Source organism: Coturnix japonica, chromosome 12 (assembly GCF_054131305.1).
Source record: "Coturnix japonica strain WE chromosome 12, WE-NBRP24, whole genome shotgun sequence".
Classification (NCBI taxonomy): Eukaryota; Metazoa; Chordata; class Aves; order Galliformes; family Phasianidae; genus Coturnix; species Coturnix japonica.
This window is the reverse complement of record NC_140674.1, coordinates 1,521,095-1,540,407: the sequence shown is the minus strand read 5'-3', so window position 1 is coordinate 1,540,407 and position 19,313 is coordinate 1,521,095. Positions and strand designations below refer to the sequence as shown.

At 47.7% G+C, this 19,313-nt stretch overlaps 2 protein-coding genes and 1 long non-coding RNA gene across 13 annotated transcripts in view; 1 reads left to right on the top strand and 2 right to left on the bottom strand.

Annotated features, from left to right (window-relative positions):
* The window catches only part of LOC107317829 (glypican-5-like), a 364,600-nt gene extending 362,378 nt beyond the window's left edge, over positions 1-2,222 (bottom strand). For all 11 annotated transcript variants that reach the window (XM_085512501.1, XM_085512502.1, XM_085512504.1 and 8 more), the window contains exon 1: positions 2,027-2,222. In XM_085512501.1, coding sequence (XP_085368627.1) covers positions 2,027-2,186 — 160 coding nt within the window. In that variant the 5' untranslated portion in view covers positions 2,187-2,222. The remainder of the gene's footprint in view (positions 1-2,026) is intronic.
* A 142-nt stretch (positions 2,223-2,364) lies between these two features.
* On the top strand, positions 2,365-7,950 carry LOC146758726 (uncharacterized). The gene is made up of 2 exons (XR_014933102.1): positions 2,365-3,088; positions 3,743-7,950. It is a non-coding gene; the product is annotated as an uncharacterized LOC146758726 (long non-coding RNA).
* Positions 7,951-11,439: 3,489 nt separating this feature from the next.
* On the bottom strand, positions 11,440-18,926 carry LOC146758725 (uncharacterized). Its single transcript, XM_085512497.1, has 2 exons — positions 18,832-18,926; positions 11,440-18,718 (listed from the first exon to the last, which is right to left on the bottom strand). The coding sequence occupies exon 2, from the start codon at positions 15,118-15,120 to the stop codon at positions 12,733-12,735; it is 2,388 nt and encodes a 795-aa protein (XP_085368623.1). The 5' UTR covers positions 15,121-18,718; positions 18,832-18,926; the 3' UTR covers positions 11,440-12,732.
* Positions 18,927-19,313: the final 387 nt, after the last annotated feature.

Below are 19,313 nucleotides of genomic sequence, written 5' to 3'. Positions count from 1 at the left end.
TCCAGGTGGAGGCCGGTAATGAGCGGTGTCCCTCAAGGGTCTGTCTTGGGACCGGTGCTCTTTAACATCTTTATTAATGACATCAATGAGGGAATGGAGTGCACCCTCAGCAAGTTTGCTGACGACACCAAGCTGAGTGGTGCAGTCGATACGGTGGAGGGAATGGATGCCATTCAGAGGGACCTTGACAGGCTGGAAAGCTGGGCTCGGGTGAACCTAATGAGGTTCAACACGGCAAAGTGCAAGGTTTTGCACTTGGGCCGGAAGAACCCCAGGCACCTGTACAGGCTGGGAGGAGTGGTCCTTGAGAGCAGCTCGGCAGAGAAGGACCTGGGGGTCCTGATGGACGAAAAACTCAACATGAGCCAGCAGTGCGCTCTGGCGGCCCGGAAAGCAAATGGGATCCTGGGCTCCATCAGGAGAGGGGTGGTCAGCAGGGATAGGGAGGTGATTGTCCCTCTCTACTCTGCTCTTGTGAGGCCCCATCTGGAGTACTGTGTCCAGGTGTGGAGCCCTCAGTACAAAAAAGACATGGAGATTTTGGAAAGGATCCAGAGGAGGGCCACAAAGATGGTCAGGGGGCCGGAGCACCTCCCCTATGAGGACAGGCTGAGGGAGTTGGGCTTGTTCAGCCTGGAGAAGAGAAGGTTGCGGGGTGACCTCATTGCAGCCTTTCAGTACCTGAAGGGAACTTACTCCCAGGAGGGGAGTAAACTCTTCGAAAGGGCTGACAATAGCAGGACTAGGGGAAATGGTTTTAAGTTAAAAGAGGGAAGATTTAGGTTAGATGTTAGGGGGAAGTTCTTCACTAGGAGAGTGGTTAGGCCCTGGAACAGGCTGCCCAGGGAGGTTGTGGATGCCCCATCTTTGGAGGTGTTCAAGACCAGGTTGGACAGGGCCCTGGGCGCCCTGCTAGGCAGGGGGGTTGGAACAACGTGATCCTTGAGGTCCCTTCCAACCCGGGTCATTCTGTGATTCTGTGTGATTCTGTGTGAGCTGCCTCTGCTCAGACAGAAACCAATGCAGAAAACACACTCAAAACTAATCTCAATTAAACATCCTTTTCATCAGCCTCTGCAGGCTTCAAGTGATCTAAAAGGATCTGAAAACAAAGTTAACCACTCAGTCTGCCATCCTGGCACGCACACAGGTAGCACACCAGCCAGAGGCAGCTACAGGCTGTTCTGTAAGAGACCAGCAGCCTTTTCTCTGATGTTCCAGTCTTGCAAACATTTTTCTTAAAACACGAGGAAAGAGGGGAAATTAATTCATTATCCAGATAGGTATACGGTCATTCAAAAAGATTAACATAATTTAGCTCTGTGAAGCTCTTCATTCCTTTACAATGAATTCAAGAGAGTACTTAGGAAACAAACCTCTTACTACGTGCAACTTTTCCACTATATTTAAGACAAAAAAGGACCATCACACTACTCATCAACTTTCACGAATACTAAACGCTGTGGACATGCTGCGCAACAGAGCAAATCCGAGTTGTGATCATATACCTCCAAAGTCTAACTCCTGCCTCTGTCAATGAGTTTCTGAACTTACACACAAGAAAACTTCCGAATTCAGAATTTACGACACATCCCTAGGACTTCTACATCTGGTCAGCAAAACAAGCATTCCTTAATAACTCGGCTGCAAATTTGCCTTCTAAGGGATAATTCCAGTAAGGGTTTTCCTGCGCGAATTACTCAGTGTAAGGATCGCAGTAGCCGTAAAGAAACGTTGTGGGGGGGGGGGGGGGGGGGGGGGGGAGGAAAAAGAAAGTCCGCGGCTTCCGGTGACGACCAGCAAGAAATACCTGACGTCTCCCTGATCTCTCGCTCCCTCGGATTTTTACAGACACGCGTGAGCTTCGTGCCGAGCCCCCACCGGCCCCCGGCTGCCTCCCACGGGCCGAAGGCAGCAGCGCTCCGACGGCGACGCGGCACCGAGCGGGACCCGAACGCGATCCCGGGAGGATGCGCGCCGCCCGCAGCTCCCCAAACAGCGGCCCCGCGGTGCGGGCGGTACTGACCGGCCGTGGGCACGTCGGGGACCAGCTTGAGGGGCCCGATCTGCTGCAGCTGGAACGCTGTCCGCACTTCATGGCAGCTAGGAGCCCTGCCCGCCGCCAGCCCCGCCGCCGCCGCCAGCAGCCACAGCCGCAGCAGCCCTCGGCTCCCACCGGCGGCCATCTCGCACCTAGCGACCGGGCCGGGCCGCACCGCTGCGGGGCGCGGGCCGTCTGAGAGTGGCAGGGGCGGCCACGAGTCCCCCGGCCCGGGCCGCCTCCCGCCCGGCGCCGCCGCCCCGCCCCAGCGCCCGCCCTGCCGCTCCGGGAGCCTGGCCCGTCCCAGCAGCTCCGGAACGAAAGTTTTCGTAGAGCGCTCTGCGGCCGCCGGCGGCCGCGCGTGGCGGTGGGTGCCGGCAGAGCCGCGCGGCTGCGGCGGTCCCGTCCCACGGTGTCACTCCCGGAATCCGCTCGGGATGACGCGGAGGGCACGAGAGAATCCTCACGAGGCGAGCGGCACCTCAGTGCCCTCTGCTTCCTGCCGGGGCTGAGACCCACACGAGAACTGGAGCGCTGTCAGAGCTCTTCTGAACTCCGCTGTCCGCCCTGGCATACTTAAGCACTGAGCACTCTTCAGTGCCCTTCAACATGCAGTGTTCTCCGTAGCTATTTTCCAACTCACAAAACGCCATTTCCAGAGACACAAATCCAAGGCATTTCTCACACTGATAATCTTCCAGACATGTGGAGCATATAAAGAGCTACTATTATTGTTGTCTTATTTAAGGTTCCTTGCAAATCTTAAAATGCTACTAAAATGTTCCTAGATGAACAGGGCAGTCCACCTCAGTTACTTTAACCATTATACTTTCCCGTACAAAGTACTGAGGCTGAGCTCACTGTTGTTGAGAGAGCTGAGAGAGCAGAGGGTGCCCCATCCGTGGAGGTGCCCAAGGCCAGGCCTGGTGAGCCACACATGCATTTCATTTAACCTTGTGCCCCGTCCTAAAGATGCTATGCAGACAATACTCCCATTGACTTCATCAGGAGTTCTGCCAGAAAAGAAACAGTGGGATGACGGATTTGGTGAGTAATTTATCTGATGAAAACAGCATTATTTGGCATATATACATAAATCCCTGAATAGCATCTGACCAGTCCTGTGCAAAGGACTGATGCATTTAATTCAGTGAGAGTTTTGCCATTGTTTTCAGTGGGTGGCAAATTCAAATCACAAATGGCGAATCCCTTTCCTTGGTGACTGTTATTTTGTCACCTCGTCTTTAATGATGGATGTTGTTTTTTTTCCTGATCTATCTGTTTTTGGAATCCTAGTCTTTTTGCTTATGTATATTTTCTCAATTGAGTCTTGCATCACTAATAAGAGGGCAGCTGTTACCTCCGGTTCCCCTTCTCTCCTCAGAATACTGCTATGAAGCCTAAATTCTACATATACACAAAGACAGCAGCAAATATAGTGTCAGGGAACTGGACTGTCCATATATATAAAGTGGCTACTGTGATACATAAGGAAATGTGTATATTCCTAGTGGTTTTGTAGTAACTATATTGAAAGGCATGAATCACAGATGCATTTCTCAGGCTGGAGTCTGACTTCCCCCTCCCCCTGACCCTCCCCTTTGGAAAAACAATTTTAGATCCCTGCACATTTATTTTTTGTTTAATTCAGGATATAGGTTTTTGTAAAACTTGTGTTTCCTTTGCTTTTGTTTTTTCCAGGATGGACAGGAGGAAGTTAAAGATCATGGCTAATTTAAGAAGTAGATATTTTTCAAATACTGAAGTGTCTGCATATCTAAAGACATATTTATAAAACACATGCTTGGAATCATCTACTGCCTTCATTAGGACTGAGTCACAGGTGACGAGCATGCACACACAGCCCACAGCTAAATCCTGGCCTTGCTAACAGCACTGCACTTGACTGCCATACATCTCTTCTGACACCATGTTGGTGACAAAATGGCAACAAATTTAGTGACCCCTCTGTGATGCCATCCTTGGCTGTGTAGATGGGGTGGAGAGCACTGCATGTTGTCTACCTTGACTTCAGCAAGGTGTTTGACACCATCTCCCACAACATCCTTGTTATGAAACTTAGCACAGCCAAGACCTTATCAGACAGGAGAGCTGGTGAAGGAGGAACCTGACAAGGATTAACAAGAGCAAGTGCAGAGTCATGCACCTCAGGAGGAATAACCACATGCATCAGTACAGGTTAAGGAATGATCTACTGGAGATAAGCTCTGTGGAGAAGGACCTGGGGGTCCTAGAGGACAGCAGGTTGGCATTGAGCCAGCAGTGTGACCTTGTGGTCAATAAGGCCAATGGGATCCTGAGGTGCATTAAAAAGATCATGGCCAGTAGGTCAAGGGAGGGGATCTTTCATCGTTTAGAATACTGTGTCCAGTTCTGGACTCCTCTGTTCAAAAAAGACAGGAATCTCCTAGGAGGAGTCCAGCGGAAGGCCACAAAAATGATTAAAGGGCCTGGAGCATCTTCCATAGGCTGAGAGACCTGAGGCTGTTCAGTCTGGGGAAAGACTCAGAGAGGATCTGTTAAATGTTTATAAATATCTGAAGAGAGATTGGAGGCAAATGGATGAAGCCAGGCTCTTTTCAGTGGTGCATCGTGAGAGGACGAGAGATGGCCTAATAGTGGAACACAGAAAATTCCATACAAACATGCAGAAGAACTTCTTTAAGGTAAGGGTAACAGAGCACTGGGATAGATTGTCCAGGGAGGTGGTTGTGGAGTCTCCTGCTATGGAGATATTTAAGTCCCATCTGGACACCTACCTGTACAACCTATTGTAACAAACGCGCTTTATCAGGGAGGTTAGACTCTATGATTTCTTAACATCTCTTCCAACCCTTGGAATTTTGTGATTCTGTGACAAATGCAATCTTACTGTACCAATGAACATGCAAGGCTGTTACATAATCCTAATCTGACAGCATGAAGTCACAGATGTCAGGAGTTTCCCCCCTACAAAATAATTGGCACAGGTGTCACATCTGGGCACAGCCAGCTTCACAAGGGAGCCAAACAGACAACACAGTTATAACACAAAGGACCCCAGGTAATTTAGATCTTATGCCTTCCTCAAAACCCACACTCAGTAGGGTAGTCAGATTGAATTCAGAGCAGTCAGGTGCCTACAAACATGTGCCTAACACTTTGCTGGAAGGGGACTAGAAACAGTAAGAGAGGTACTCAACCAATTATTGTACATAACATTATTACACTTCATTAGTTAGCTTGAAACTGTGAGAGTTTACCTTGCCAACAAGTGCTTTGTTGTTTTGGTTTTTTTTCGTGTGTGTGTGTGCATGTTGGTTTTTTTGTTTGTTTGTTTGTTTTGTTTGTTTGTCTTTTGGGGTTTTTTTGTTCTTTTTTTTTTTTTTAAACAAATGACTACTTCTTATTAAGGACAATATCGGTACTTCTTACAATGAATAGCAATATAAATCTGCCCAAACAATCTGCTCACTCTTAATCCTGGTAAATACTCAGCATGAGCCATGGATATATTAAAAAAGCTGGGATAAAATCTAGGTTCAGGATTTTGTATGTCTGTTGCCTCAGCCTCTCTCTTGTTAAATATAGCTGGAGTTTTGCCAGCGATTTAAATGGAAACTGGACTAATTCCCTTATAGAATCATAGCCAGGTTGGAAAAGATCTCACAGATCATCAAGTCCAACCACAGCCTAACCATAGTACCCTAACTCTAACAACCCTCTGCTAAATCATCCCCAAGCACCACATCCAAATGGCTCTTAAGCACATCCAGGGATGGCGACTCAAGCACCTCCCTGGGGAGTCTATTCCAGTGTTTAACTACCCTTTCTGTAAAGAACTGTTTCCTAACGTCCAACCTAAACTTACCTTGGTGCAACTTGAGGCCGTTTCCCCTCATCCTGTCATCTGTCACCAGTGAAAAGAGACTTGCCCCACTTTCACTGTAAGAACCTTTCAGATCATGGAAGACAGCAATAAGGTTTCCCCTCAGCCTCCTTTTCCCCAGACTAAACAGCCCCAGCCTCTCCTCATAGGGCTGATTTTCCAAGCCCTTCACAAGCCTCGTTGTCCTTCTCTGGACCTGCTCCAGTACCTCCATGTCCTTTTTGTACTGAGGTGCCCAAAACTGAACACAGTACTTGAGGTGAGGCCTCACCAAAGCCAAGTACAGGGGCAGGATGACTTCCCTAGTGCTGCTCACCATACCATTCCTGGTACAAGCCAGGATGCCATTGGCCTTCTTGAATATCTAGGCACCTGTCACCTGGGCACACAGCTGGCATTATGTTTAAAATAAGCTCATTTCCAACGTTGGACTTGCCACCAGTGAGATCTGATGGGCACAGTCCTCTCTTGACAGTTCAGCTGCCAGACAAAAAAAAAACAAAACCACACCTTACTGTAAGAATTCCTTAGTCATCCCAAGAAAACTATTAATCCTGTCTTTAAAGCCTTATTTTATCTTTATAAACCCAGTTTGCCAAGGCACATGCTTTAGTTTAGTGCCCAGGGAACTCAGATGACCTCCTGGAAGTCCAAGTAAAGGACCTGGTTAACTTGCTGAAGTAAGTCTAAATCAGAAACCAATTTTCATTAAAACAACAACAACAACAAAAAACCCACAATGTAATCTGCCTCAAAAGAAATGTAAATGCATGAAATATTCACAATCATACCATGACTAAAATCACTGATAGAAAATAGTTTGTTAATTTGAAAACTTCCTCATCATTATGAATGGAGTAGAAAAATTACCAGCACAAACTTACCATTCTGTTTCTTGTTTAGAGATTCCATCTTCTTCTCACTCACTGGAGGTACTGGGAACAATGCAAGTATGCTGCCATGCCGTGAATTGTTTTCTGTGCAGTATGCACACCACATGGAAAAAATATGTGCAGACCCCTTTGATGTTCAAAACACAGTATTCCTGCACTGCCCCATTATGTCTTGGGTGATTTTTTTCTTCACCAAATAGACCTATTCAAAGACATAGTTTAAAATGCCTGCTGTACTTGTCTGAAATGCACAGCTGTTAACTATACCATAACTTTTTTTTTTTTTTTTAAGTATTAAACCACAAACTAAAATGGAATCTGTGAAAGAAACAGAATCGTTGCAAATATCAGCAAGCAAGGACAGCCAGTAGTTAGGAGAAGGCCAAATGTTTTGCTTCAAACTGAGTTAGGCTTGGTACTAACAGTCCTACAGGCAGTGCTGAAGAGGCTCCCATATTTTCATCATTTTCTATTGTTTCCTTTTAAGAATGTACAGATGACTATTTTGGTTCAGATCAAAAATCATTTCGGCTGTTGAACTCTCTCTGGCAGGGTTGGGGGGGGGGGGTCAGAGCTACTATGCTTTTAAGGATATTGCACTGTGTATGCACTCTAGATGATGGTTTCAAATCACACCAAGGTCACCAGAGAGAGTGCTATTTATTTTTTTTATACCAGCTGAGATCACTATTCTAATACCTGGGAAAGCTGGGTTTTTAGTTGTTTGTTCTTTATTATCAAAACCTTGCCCAGAGAAATAGGTACCTTAAAATTTCTCTGGAGATGTAAAGGATGAAAAGGTATATAAGACTTCTCTTACTTAAAAATACAGATCTGACACCCAGCACAATGCTTCTCCAGTAGAATACCTTGGGAGACACAGTCAAAGTCACAGTCAAAGTCAAAGCTTTGCTAAGTCTAGGTAGACTATGTCAACAGCCTTTCCCTCCTTTATCCACTAGGCTGGTGACTTGATCATAGAAGGAAATGAGGTTGGTCAAACAGGACGTGCTTTTCATGAGCATATGCTGGCTGTCACGGGGTTACCTTTAGATGTAGGTCCATGACAGCGGGGCACAGAACCCAGGAAAATTAAAAGGAGAGACAAAGGAGCAAAGGAAAAAAAAGGAAGGGATTTGCTGCGACCCAGCCAGCACCGGCTACATGCTCCGGACAAGGGAGAAAGGCAGAGAGTGAGCAGATCGTTTTAACAAAGAGAAAACACAATGACAATGATCTGAGGAGGAATGGGAATTTACTAAATGTAACCAAATCAAGCAAAATGAGAGAGAGAGAACAGTACACAAAGTATGAGTCAAACCAGGCCAGAGGCAGAGAATGGCTGGGGTCTGCTCTGGAGTCCCACCCCCATCCTCCTCGCACCAAGTTCTCCGGGTATACCGCCCCTCCCCTCTGGGAACCCAAAATGCACAGAACCAGGACATGAACTATTTAACGGCCACTATTCTGCATAATGTTCTGATGTGGAATATCAGGAACAAAACCACAACACTGGCTTGTCCTGACCCCTGGTTGTCCTGCACCTACCAGCTGATCTCACTCAAGATGATCTGCTCAACAACAGCAAAATACTCTCTAACATAAAGAGCCTCACCACTGTCACTCCTTTGCCTATCCCTTCTGAAGAGCTTATAGCCATTCACAGCAGCAGTCCAGTCATGGGAGTGATAAGGAATGGCAACTAAGTCATACTTAACCCACTTCAGCTTGTACTAGGGCATGCCTCGGTCGCCTATACCATACCCTTTGACCAGAGATACGCAGTTGCATTACTGTATCTGGCACCAAAGGAGGTGTCTTGATCTGCCATAGGGACATGATGGGGGTCCCTTTGGCAATAAAGATTGGAATGTTGACCACAATGTCCGTGGGCCATGTACCTATCACCGGAGGGACTACCAGGTCTCCCACCTCCAACAGTCTCCCCTAAGCTGCAAGTAGGCCACACCACTTGGGTCCTACCTGCACCTTCCAAGGCCACCTTATCCTATGGGTTCCTGCTTCTAAATTCTCAGGGATTGGGAGCAGAAGATTATTTTTGTTACCAATCTGGGGTCTTACCTGAATATCAGTGCCTGTAATTTGGATCTTAAGTGGGGAGGCCCATATTTTTTGTTGCGTTTTCAGGGCACTAGGTCTGCCACCTCAAGGTCTTTCATTCAGGTCCTGCAGAGTTTCATAGTCTTTTTGTCCACCCCTGCAGGGACTGAGAGTCTGTCTTCAGGGCAGCCTTGAGAATATCATTATAAAGTTCAATGAGGCCTGCCCCAGATGGATTATATGGTGGAATCACCATTCAATGTTGTTTTCTTCTGCCCAGTGCTGTATTGTTGTAACAGTAAAATGAGTCCCTTGGTCACTCTCGATAACTTGAGGTGTCCATAGGTAGACATCAGTTTAGTGAATGCCTTGATGGTGCATGCCTGATTTGCTTTTGGCACCAGATAGGCCTGTAGCACCCACTCACAGTGCTAATGCAGGTCAAGGCATATCTCACCCCCTCAGACCAAGGGAGGGGCCTGATGTAATCAACCTGCCATAGCTGGAGACGACTGTATCCTCTAGCAATGTGGGCCCTTGTTTCAGGCAAGTATCTCCGTCTCATCTTAGAGCAAGCATCACAATCTTGACATGCCTGTGCAATGTCAGATAGTTGCATCTTTAGCATGCTTTAGCAGCTGCCCACACCATCTTTTGTCCAGCATGCCATAGTTTCTGATGTAATCAACGGGCAATGTTCTCAGACTGTGAATTCTCAATCCATCAAACTCGGGCCTGAGTGTTGGCTTCATCATTTCCCAGTGACTGTACGGGCTGGTGACCAGAGACATGGTAGACACGTACAGTCATGTGTTTAACTGCATTCCATATGTCTAACCACATGTCTTTACCCCAGCTTGGTAGGGCATGGATAGGCCATTCCTGGGCAGTCCACTATGCAATCCAAAGAGTGAGTCCCCAGTACACAGCCCAACTATCTGTACAGATGTTCAGGATACCATCACTGGGTTCCTTGGTTATAAACATTCACACAGCTTCCAGTTCTGCCCATTGGCTGCTCTGACCATCCCCCTCATCAAACCAGATTGTCTCGGTAGAAGAATGATATGTGCTATTGCTCTCCACTTGCTTGGGTTGCCCTTGCTGGATCCATCTGTGTACCAGGCATCTTCAGGAATAGGATATTTTCCTTCCTAAATGGGACTCTTCTCTGGTGGAGTGACCAACATTTCTTTTGGTGCATCACTATGGTACGTCACTGGGCTTAGGATCTTCTGCAATTCTTCTTTCAGTGGTGATGAAGGCAGACTACTTCTCTGGCTGAGATAAGTGACCCATTGTGCCACCGTTTGTGCTTGGGCCACCCCCATCTTAGGAAGGTGGGTCAAATCCCTTAACCACCCCTGGATTGGCAGAGTGATCTTAACTAAGATCTCTGCCAATTGGGTTATTGCCTCTACCACTTGTAATGCCAAATAGGCAGCCAATCAGTATGTTTTTCAGTCATACTGTATCTTTCCTCTGCTCCGTGCCAAACCTGAGACCAGAATCCATTAGGAGTCTGAACAGAACTCTGGCGTTGCCACAGGCCCCAGCCTAAACCATCCTGAGTAACATGAACATCTAATTCAGCTTGGAGGGTAGGATCAAATATACCCAATGTTTGGGCTTGTTGAACTGCTGTTGGAAAGTAGCCTCTTTCGTCTTCCCCCAATCCTATAGTTGCCCCTTTTTAGTGAGTCTATATTGTGGTCTTAGCAGCTGCGCTAAATGAGATACAGAGGAGTGCCAGTACCCCAGTATACCTAAAAATTCCTCCTTTGGTGTCATAGGGACTGGAAATGCCTGAACCTTATCTATTACAGCACTGGGTAGTGCTTTGGTTTTCCCTAACCAAACTACCCCCAGGAATTTCAAAGACAGGCCTGGACTTTGCGCCTTCTGAGGATTTATAGCCCACCCTCTTTCCTGCAGATAGGTGGTTAACAAATCTGCTGCTTGTCCCACTGCCTATAATGAGTCAAATGTTAACAGAAAATCATCAGTATATTGATATAAGTTGACATTATCAAGTTTTCCCCATTTAGCCAGGTGGCACACGACTAGATTATGACAGTATGTTGGTGAATATATATATATATATATATATATATATATATATACCTATATGCCTATATATATATATATACCCTTGCAGCAGGACTTGAAAGGTCCACTGCCTGCCTTCCCATGTGGATGCAAACTGATCATGTGATTCTTCAGCAATCACATGAAACATGCATTTGCCAAATCTAAGGCACAATGGTATGTTTTAATCTCCCTATTCAATGTGTCCATCAGGGAGGCAATACTAGGTACCGCTGCATGAATATGTGGCTCATGTTTCACACGGGCTCTCAGTATTGCCTGCACTGCCCGGACAATACACCTTTTTTGGAGCCTGAACCCTCCCACAGTCATCTGGAGGGCCAGACCCCATAGGATATCTATGCCTGGAATATATTCTTGGACTGGAGCAATAAACACCTTACATTCCTGAGGTGGGAGATGCCCGACCCCCAGTTTTAACCAGGTTTGGGTGACTGGAATGGTCTGTCCCCCAAAACCTCCAATCATCACTCTGTTACCATTGAATTTAATGGATCTCCATATATTATTGACGTTTCTGCCCCTATATCGAGTAGGGCCATAACTCTGGATATTTTTTCGGGACCAGAATATTGCTAATTCTACATAGGGCCTCCGATCCCATATGGAGGCCTTAGGAGGACTGATATCCCTTGTCACACCATGAACTGAGCCAGGGTCAGGTCTTTTACCTCCAGTGGCTTGGGCATTGTAGCTGAAAAAGAAATAAAAATAAATCCGTGAGGGTTCCATTGTGTTAATCTGTAACTGATCAGGAAAAGTCTTCAATTTTCATATACTCTAATATATTGATTTTAATGACCACTAAAATTTGTGCAATAAATGCTTTTAGGATGTTCACAACCATGCTCTACCAACTGAGTTATCCGGGCTAATAATTGATTAATGATCGCACAATTTAATGGAATAGCGTGTCAAATAGAACCAATTTTAGAGGACAAATGTACTAAAGTATCACTAGGGGCATTATTACTTATTGACCCTTGAGAAACAGCAAGCCATGTTGGTGATGGATGCAACAGGTAGTGCCAGCAGGGCGTCCCCTGCTTCAAGGTGCACCTTTCCTCTCTCACCCATCACAGATTCTCTCCTGCATTCAGGGTCTGAAGGATTTCTTCCAGTTGTACACCACATCCGCATGGCCAGTGCGTGATATAGAGCCCAAGTGGAACACCTGCTTGGAAAACAAACTATCAAATTTAGTTCTATTAGCGTGCACTTTTGTCAAATGATGCATGGTTATATTTTCAGATCCCAATTAATTGGATGTAAAAGAGGTATCCGTTCTATGATACAGGGTCATCTCTTTGACTGGGATTCCTTTCCAGGTTTTGTCTTTGCAAATTAAGAAAAGCTAATTAATAGGCTAATAACATCATAACCAAACAGTACTAAAACATTAAAAGAGCTATTCCTGTAGATTCTAGCATTGATTAGATCAAATCCTGTTTAACACACATCTGATCTATTACTAAAATAGAAGAAGCACACAACATCCTAGCTAATGCCTTAAACTCTAAATCTTGAGACTGCATTGGTAAAACAGAAAATCACACACTATGTCAAACTATTACTAATATTATCTATAACACAGCAAGTTACAAAGCAATACCACTAAGTAAGAAACACACAATTACAATTACTATAAAGGCTGGATGCTATTTTCTGCCTTCAGATGAGACCGAACATATCATGCTGGAACCCACATAGGGCCAGTCCCTGTGGAAATACGAGCATATTCACGACCCCAAATTGTCAGTGGTAGCGGACAGTCCCAATGTCCTGTGGCCATATTCCAAAACATTAACCATAGGCTGTTCCTTTGGCACTGGGGAAGCCTCAAAATGACGATCCACATAAGCTGTATCTGTATGAACATGATTCAAAAGCTTCAGCACAAGCAAAACAAGCAAAACCTTACATAATATTTCTTGTAGTGTGTCTCCCATATTCCCCCTTTTTTGTTTAATAATAAGAATGGATTTCAATGTTTGATAAATGTGATCAGTGATAGCTTGTTCAGTGGGAGAATGAGCAATGGCTGTAGTATGTTTAACACACCCTTCTTGGAGGAAAGTTTGAGTGGCCTTAGAAGTATATGCAGGCCCATTATCTGTTTTTGTAGTATGTGGGATTCCCATAGCATCACCCTTTAATATTGCTTCTTTTCTGCACTGCTCTAAGACATCACAGTACGCTGTAGGGAAATTTGTCATTCCTGCTGCCTTCAAATTATCATCAGGAGGAAATGCGTCCGATTCTCTTTCTGGATCTACAGGACCGGGGTCACAACGATCCCCTGGTTTCGGTCCGTCCGTGACTTTAACCACGTTACACACGGGCTGCACAGACGCAGCCGCGCACGACGAGGGGGGGCGGCATGGCGAGGCGCAGAGAACGACGTGGGCGAAGCAGAGGGCGGGGGCGCGACGAGCGACGTAGGCGGACTGAAGGGCGGGGGGGGCCGTAGAGGCCGACAACGCGGCGAGCGACGTGGGGGGGGCGGCAGGCGGCCGCTGGCTGGGAACGGCTGGTTGTGTCGGAGCGCGGCCGCTGTTCTTTCTCGCGCTGGGCTGGAGGTTTCCCGACCGGCGACGGCAGGTGACGGTGTTGTGGTTGTCCGAGCGGCAGTTCTGGCACCACACACCGACAGCTTGGCAATGCCGTCGCAAATGTCCCTTAACGCCGCACCGGAAACATTTAACAGAGGTGCTTGGGCCGGAATTGGTTACCGCAGACGCTTGTAAGGGTGCAAGAGCTGCTAACACTTGATTCTGAGAAGCCTCAGCCTGTGCCTTTAATCCTGCCCCTAGCTCTTTAATAGCCTCAACTATGAAAGCCTGAGCCCCCGTGGGCACACTCGATAATCTGTCTAACGCCTCCTCTATTGTCCAGTTACTCCTCAAAGTACTTAGAATGCCACGAACTGTAGCATTACAATTCTGAAGTGCACAATGTTTTAGCATTATTTCCCTCATGTACTCTGGTACTCCAGCCTTCTCTATGGCTCCGGCTACCTTATCTAGAAACGCTCCAAATTCCTCATTTCTTCCCTGCCGGATTCCCATATAAGACGGCAGCCCACCTGGTGCCTTGATCTTACCCATAGCCTGCCTGGCCAGATACATTGACTCTCTACATTTAACTGGTCCTAATAAAGCCTGGGCCTCTGTCCGGATGAAAGGACCCACCCCTAAAAGTTCTTCAACGGTGACATTATACAAGGGATCTCCGGGCTGCCTAACTATCACAACTCTCTGTTGGCACATCTCTTCCCAATATGCATTAAATAGCAATTGTTCGTGCTGCAAAAAAATCAACCTAGCTATAGCCTGACAATCAGATGGCAACAAAACCTGAGTACTCCAGATATAATCCAGTATCTGTCTCGCTGGCTCACTTTTTACTCCAAACTGACTGACCGTAGACCGCAATTGTAACAACAACTTCGAATCTAAAGCACTGATAGTATTTGGCAGCACCATCTGTTGCACCGCTTCCAACGCCTCACCGTCTCCCGCCTCTAAACAATCCCGCGCCAGCGCAGCCCAAGCCCCCCCCCGCTCCCGCGCGACGGCCTCCGCCAGGTCACTCTGTGCCCCAGGGAGCGGCTCATTGCAAAGGGGGGTCGAGGGGGCCGGCTGTAGCGCCATGGTCGATGCAGGCGGCTCGTCTGATACAGACGTGCCGGGAGACGGAGACGGGGCACTCGGCTCCGCAGCCGCTGGCAACGCAGGCTCGGCGGCCGGCGGCAACTTTACGGTGGACAAAGCAGGGGGTACCGGGCGATCTGACCATTCATTATAATTCTTATTCCTCCCCTGCACAGCACTAGCTTGCTCTGCCGCTTCCTTTTCTGCCTGATATTGCAGCAAATCATTATAAACCACACGCCACCACTTCCTGCATTTTTTAGCCATTTTCTCCCCATCTATCATTCCCTGAAAAATTACATCTCCAAATTTACGCCACTCAGCAAGATCATACACTAAATGCGGATTCTGAAATAACCCTTTAGCATACCCATACGCTAATAACTTAGGGAGTTCCTTTTCCAAGTCTATCCCCTTAAACTGTCTCCGCTTAAGAAAAGCGGTAAATAAATTATATGCTGCTTGCCTGTCCATATTTACTCACGTCGGTACCGTTGCAGCCCTCCAGGCTTCGGCAGCACGTATCGGTCGAGCCCACCTCTGTGGTCACTCGAGACGTGGAGCTCCAAGTTCAGTCGTCCGTCGTCCGTCTAGCTGCGGGACCCGAACCCAACGCAGTTCTTCTCTCGTGGCAGCCCTTTTTTCCTTATCACATCGAGGGTCACCATTTGTTGGAAGTAACCGCGGGAGACAAGTCTCATGCTATCATGGTCAACAAGCCTCGTTTATTAGGTGTTACAGCATCTCATTTATACAATCAGTAATAAGTTCATGCATATTGCAAAAGTTAAGCTCAGGATTGGTGAATTAGACATTACTTCATCTGACCTTTGTGGTTAGCTTTATAGTTACTTTTCTTCACAGCTATGTCCATACATTGCTACACATCTTGCTTTTCCCATAGGCCGTCCTTGCCTCTAGATACATATTCTGTCTTTAGCTACATATCCTGTCTTTCACATCCTGATTTCTCCTCAGCTGCTGCCTCCAGTCACGTACTTTCTCTTACAATTTAACTAGTGGAGTTTCATCATGTCCTTTCTCACGAAGCCATTCTGCATAAACACTCTCCACACCATAGCGCCCCATAGAGACCCCATTCTTCCGCATAGAGCCCCATAGCACCCCATAGCACCCCATAGTCACCCATAGCGCCCCATATGAACCCAAGGATACCCCAAAGCACCCCATAGCCACCCTACAGCACTCCATAGCCACACCATTGAGCCCCATAGACACCACATAGTGACCCATAGCGCCCCATAGGGGCACAAAGAGACCCCAAATCATCCCATAGCTACTCCACAGTGCCCCATAGCAGCCCATGGAGCCTCATAGACACTCCCTTGTGCCACACAGCACCCCATTGCACCCCGTAGGGTTCCACAGACACCCTGTACTGCTCCATAGAGCCCCAAAGCACCCCATAGTGCCTCACAGCACCCAATAGCACACCATAGTGCCACATAGACACCACATAAGGACCTATAGCTGCGCCATAGAGACCCCATAGAACGCCATAGAGCCCCATAGACACCCCATAGTGCCCATAGACATCCCATAGAGCCCCATAGGCAACCCATTGTGCCCCATAGAGATCCCATAGCCACCCATAGAAACTCATTTTGCCCAATAGACACAACATAGCGCTCCATAGACACCCATAGAAACCTCAGAAAGCTCATAGAGCTCCATAGGCACCACATAGAGCCCCATAGAGAACCCATAGCCACCCACAGAACACCATAGAGCCAAGTAGGCACCCAATAGCCACCCCATAGTGCCCCACATCGACACACAGTGGCCCATTGAACCCCATACAGACCTCATAGAGCCCCATAGACACCCCATTCTGTTCCATAGAGCCCCATAGGCACCCTACAGTGCCCCATAGCCACTCCAGAGCACCCCATACTACCCCATAGAGCACCATAGATACACAGAGCATCCCATAGAAACCCATAGGGACGCATAAAGACCCATAACCCCTCATAGACACCCCATAGAGACCACATAGACGCACATAGACACCCATAGGGAGACATTGGGACATATAGGGGGACACTGGGACCCATAGAGACCCATAGACAGACATATGGACCACATAGAGACCAATAGAGACCCCATAGGGGAACACTGGGATCCATAGAAATTCCATAGACAACCAATGAAACCTCATAGGGACACACTGAGTACCATAGAGACCCATAGAAAGACACTGGGACCCATATGGGGACAAAGGGAGACATCATAGAGACTCATAGGGACCCACTGGGACCAATAGGGACCCATAGAGAGACATAGAGACCCCATACAAACCCATGAAGACAACATAGAGGCACATAGTGACGCATAGAGAGACACTGGGACCCGTGGAAACCACATAGGGACACCATAGAGACACACAGGAACACATAGAGACACATTGGGACCTATAGAGACACGATATAGACTCATAGGGACACATTAGGAGCAACTAAGACACACAGGAAAAAAAAGGAGCCACTTTGAAACACATAGAGACCCATAGGAAGACATTTGGGCCCAGAGATACCCATAAGAGACCCCATAGAGGCACATAGGAACCCATATAGGGACAATTGGGACACATAGGGACACATAGTGACCCATAGGGAGACACTGGGACCCATAGGGGGACATGGGGACACATAGGGATCCCATGGATAACAGTGCGGGACAGTGAGACCCATAGAGACACATAGAAACCGTGCTGAGACCCATAAGAGACCACATAGAGGCACATAGGGACCACACTGAAAACCATAGATACCCATAGGAAGACATTTGAGCCCAGAGATACCCATAAGAGGCCCCATAGATGCACATAGCAACCCATAGGGGAGACATTGGGACACATAGGGACACATAGTGACCCATAGGGAGACACTGGGACCCATAGGGGGACATGGGGACACATAGGGATCCCATGGATAACAGTGCGGGACAGTGAGACCCATAGAGACACATAGAAACCGTGCTGAGACCCATAAGAGACCACATAGAGGCACATAGGGACCACACTGAAAACCATAGATACCCATAGGAAGACATTTGAGCCCAGAGATACCCATAAGAGGCCCCATAGATGCACATAGCAACCCATAGGGGAGACATTGGGACACATAGGGACACATAGTGACCCATAGGGAGACACTGGTACGCATAATGGGACACTGGGACACATAGGGACCCCATGGATAACAGTGGGGGACAGTGAGACCCATAGAGACACATAGGGACCTGGCTAAGACCCATAAGAGAACGCATAGAGGCACATAGGGACCTCATTGAAAGCCATAGATACCAAAAGGAAGACATTTGGGCCGATAGTTACCCATAAGAGACCCCATAGAGGCACATAGCAACCCATAGGGGGGACATTGGGATACATAGGGACTCATTAGTGACCCAAAGGGAGTCACTGGGACCCGTAGGGACACATAGAGATCCATAGGGGGACATTGGGACACATTGGGACCCCATATAGTGACATAGAGACACATAGGGACTCATTGGGAGGCATAATAACCCCATGGAGACATATAGGGACAGCTAGAGACCCATAGGGAAACACTGGGACCCATAGGGGCTGTATGGGAGATTGGTAATCACAGCCTGAACCTCTGATTAATCAGCTGAGGCAAGTGTGGGGTCAGCTGCGGGAGCACAGGTGAGAGTAATGGAGCTGTGCTCCCGGGAGGGCTGGAGCTCGACTCCACCTCCTCTGAGACCTCATTTAAGGGCTGACCCTCACTCAAGCCGCTTTCCATTATCTTTCCGAGCTCCCTGTTACCGGGTGAGGTCCCAGAAGACTGGAGGCTTGCCAACGTGACTCCCATTTCCAAGCAAGGTTGTCAGGAGGATCCGGGCAACTCCAGGCCTGTTAGCCTGACCTCGGTGCCAGGGAAGGGAATGGAACGAATTGTCTTGAGGGAGATGACAGATGCGGCAGGTGTGGGATGAGCAGGAGATCAGACCTAGCCAGCATGGGTTCGTGAAGGGCAGCTCCTGCTTGACCAATCTGATCTCCTTCTACGATCCTGTGACCCATCTGATGGATGAAGGAAAGAAAGGCTGTTGATGTGCTCTACTTGGACTTCAGCAAAGCCTTCACAACTGTCTCCCATGCTATTCTCCTACAAAAGCTGGCAGCCCTTTTCCAACCTTGAGAATTCTGTGATTCTGTGAGGCAGCATCTCTTGGACATCGCTCTGCAGTGAAGACCGCCCCAGCTTCCTCAGCGAAGGCATCACCACCGGTGAGTTTCTCTCTCGCTTAGAACCTCTGTACATTTGTTACCATCTTTGTTACCATCTGTATAGTTACCACCTAGACAGGGGGACATAGAGAGACGCTGGGACCCATAAGGACCCATAGAGATCCAGAGGAAGACATTGGGACCCATAGAGAGACACTGGGACCCATAGGGACACATAGAGACCCATAGACAGTCATTGGGAGCCATAAGGATAAATTGAGACCCATAGGGACACATAGAAACCCATAGTGCCCCATAGACACCCCATAGACACCCCATAGACACCCCATAGACACCCCATAGACACCCCATAGACACCCCATAGACACCCCATAGACACCCCATACACACCCCATAGGGGCCCAAAGAGACCCCATAGCACCCCATA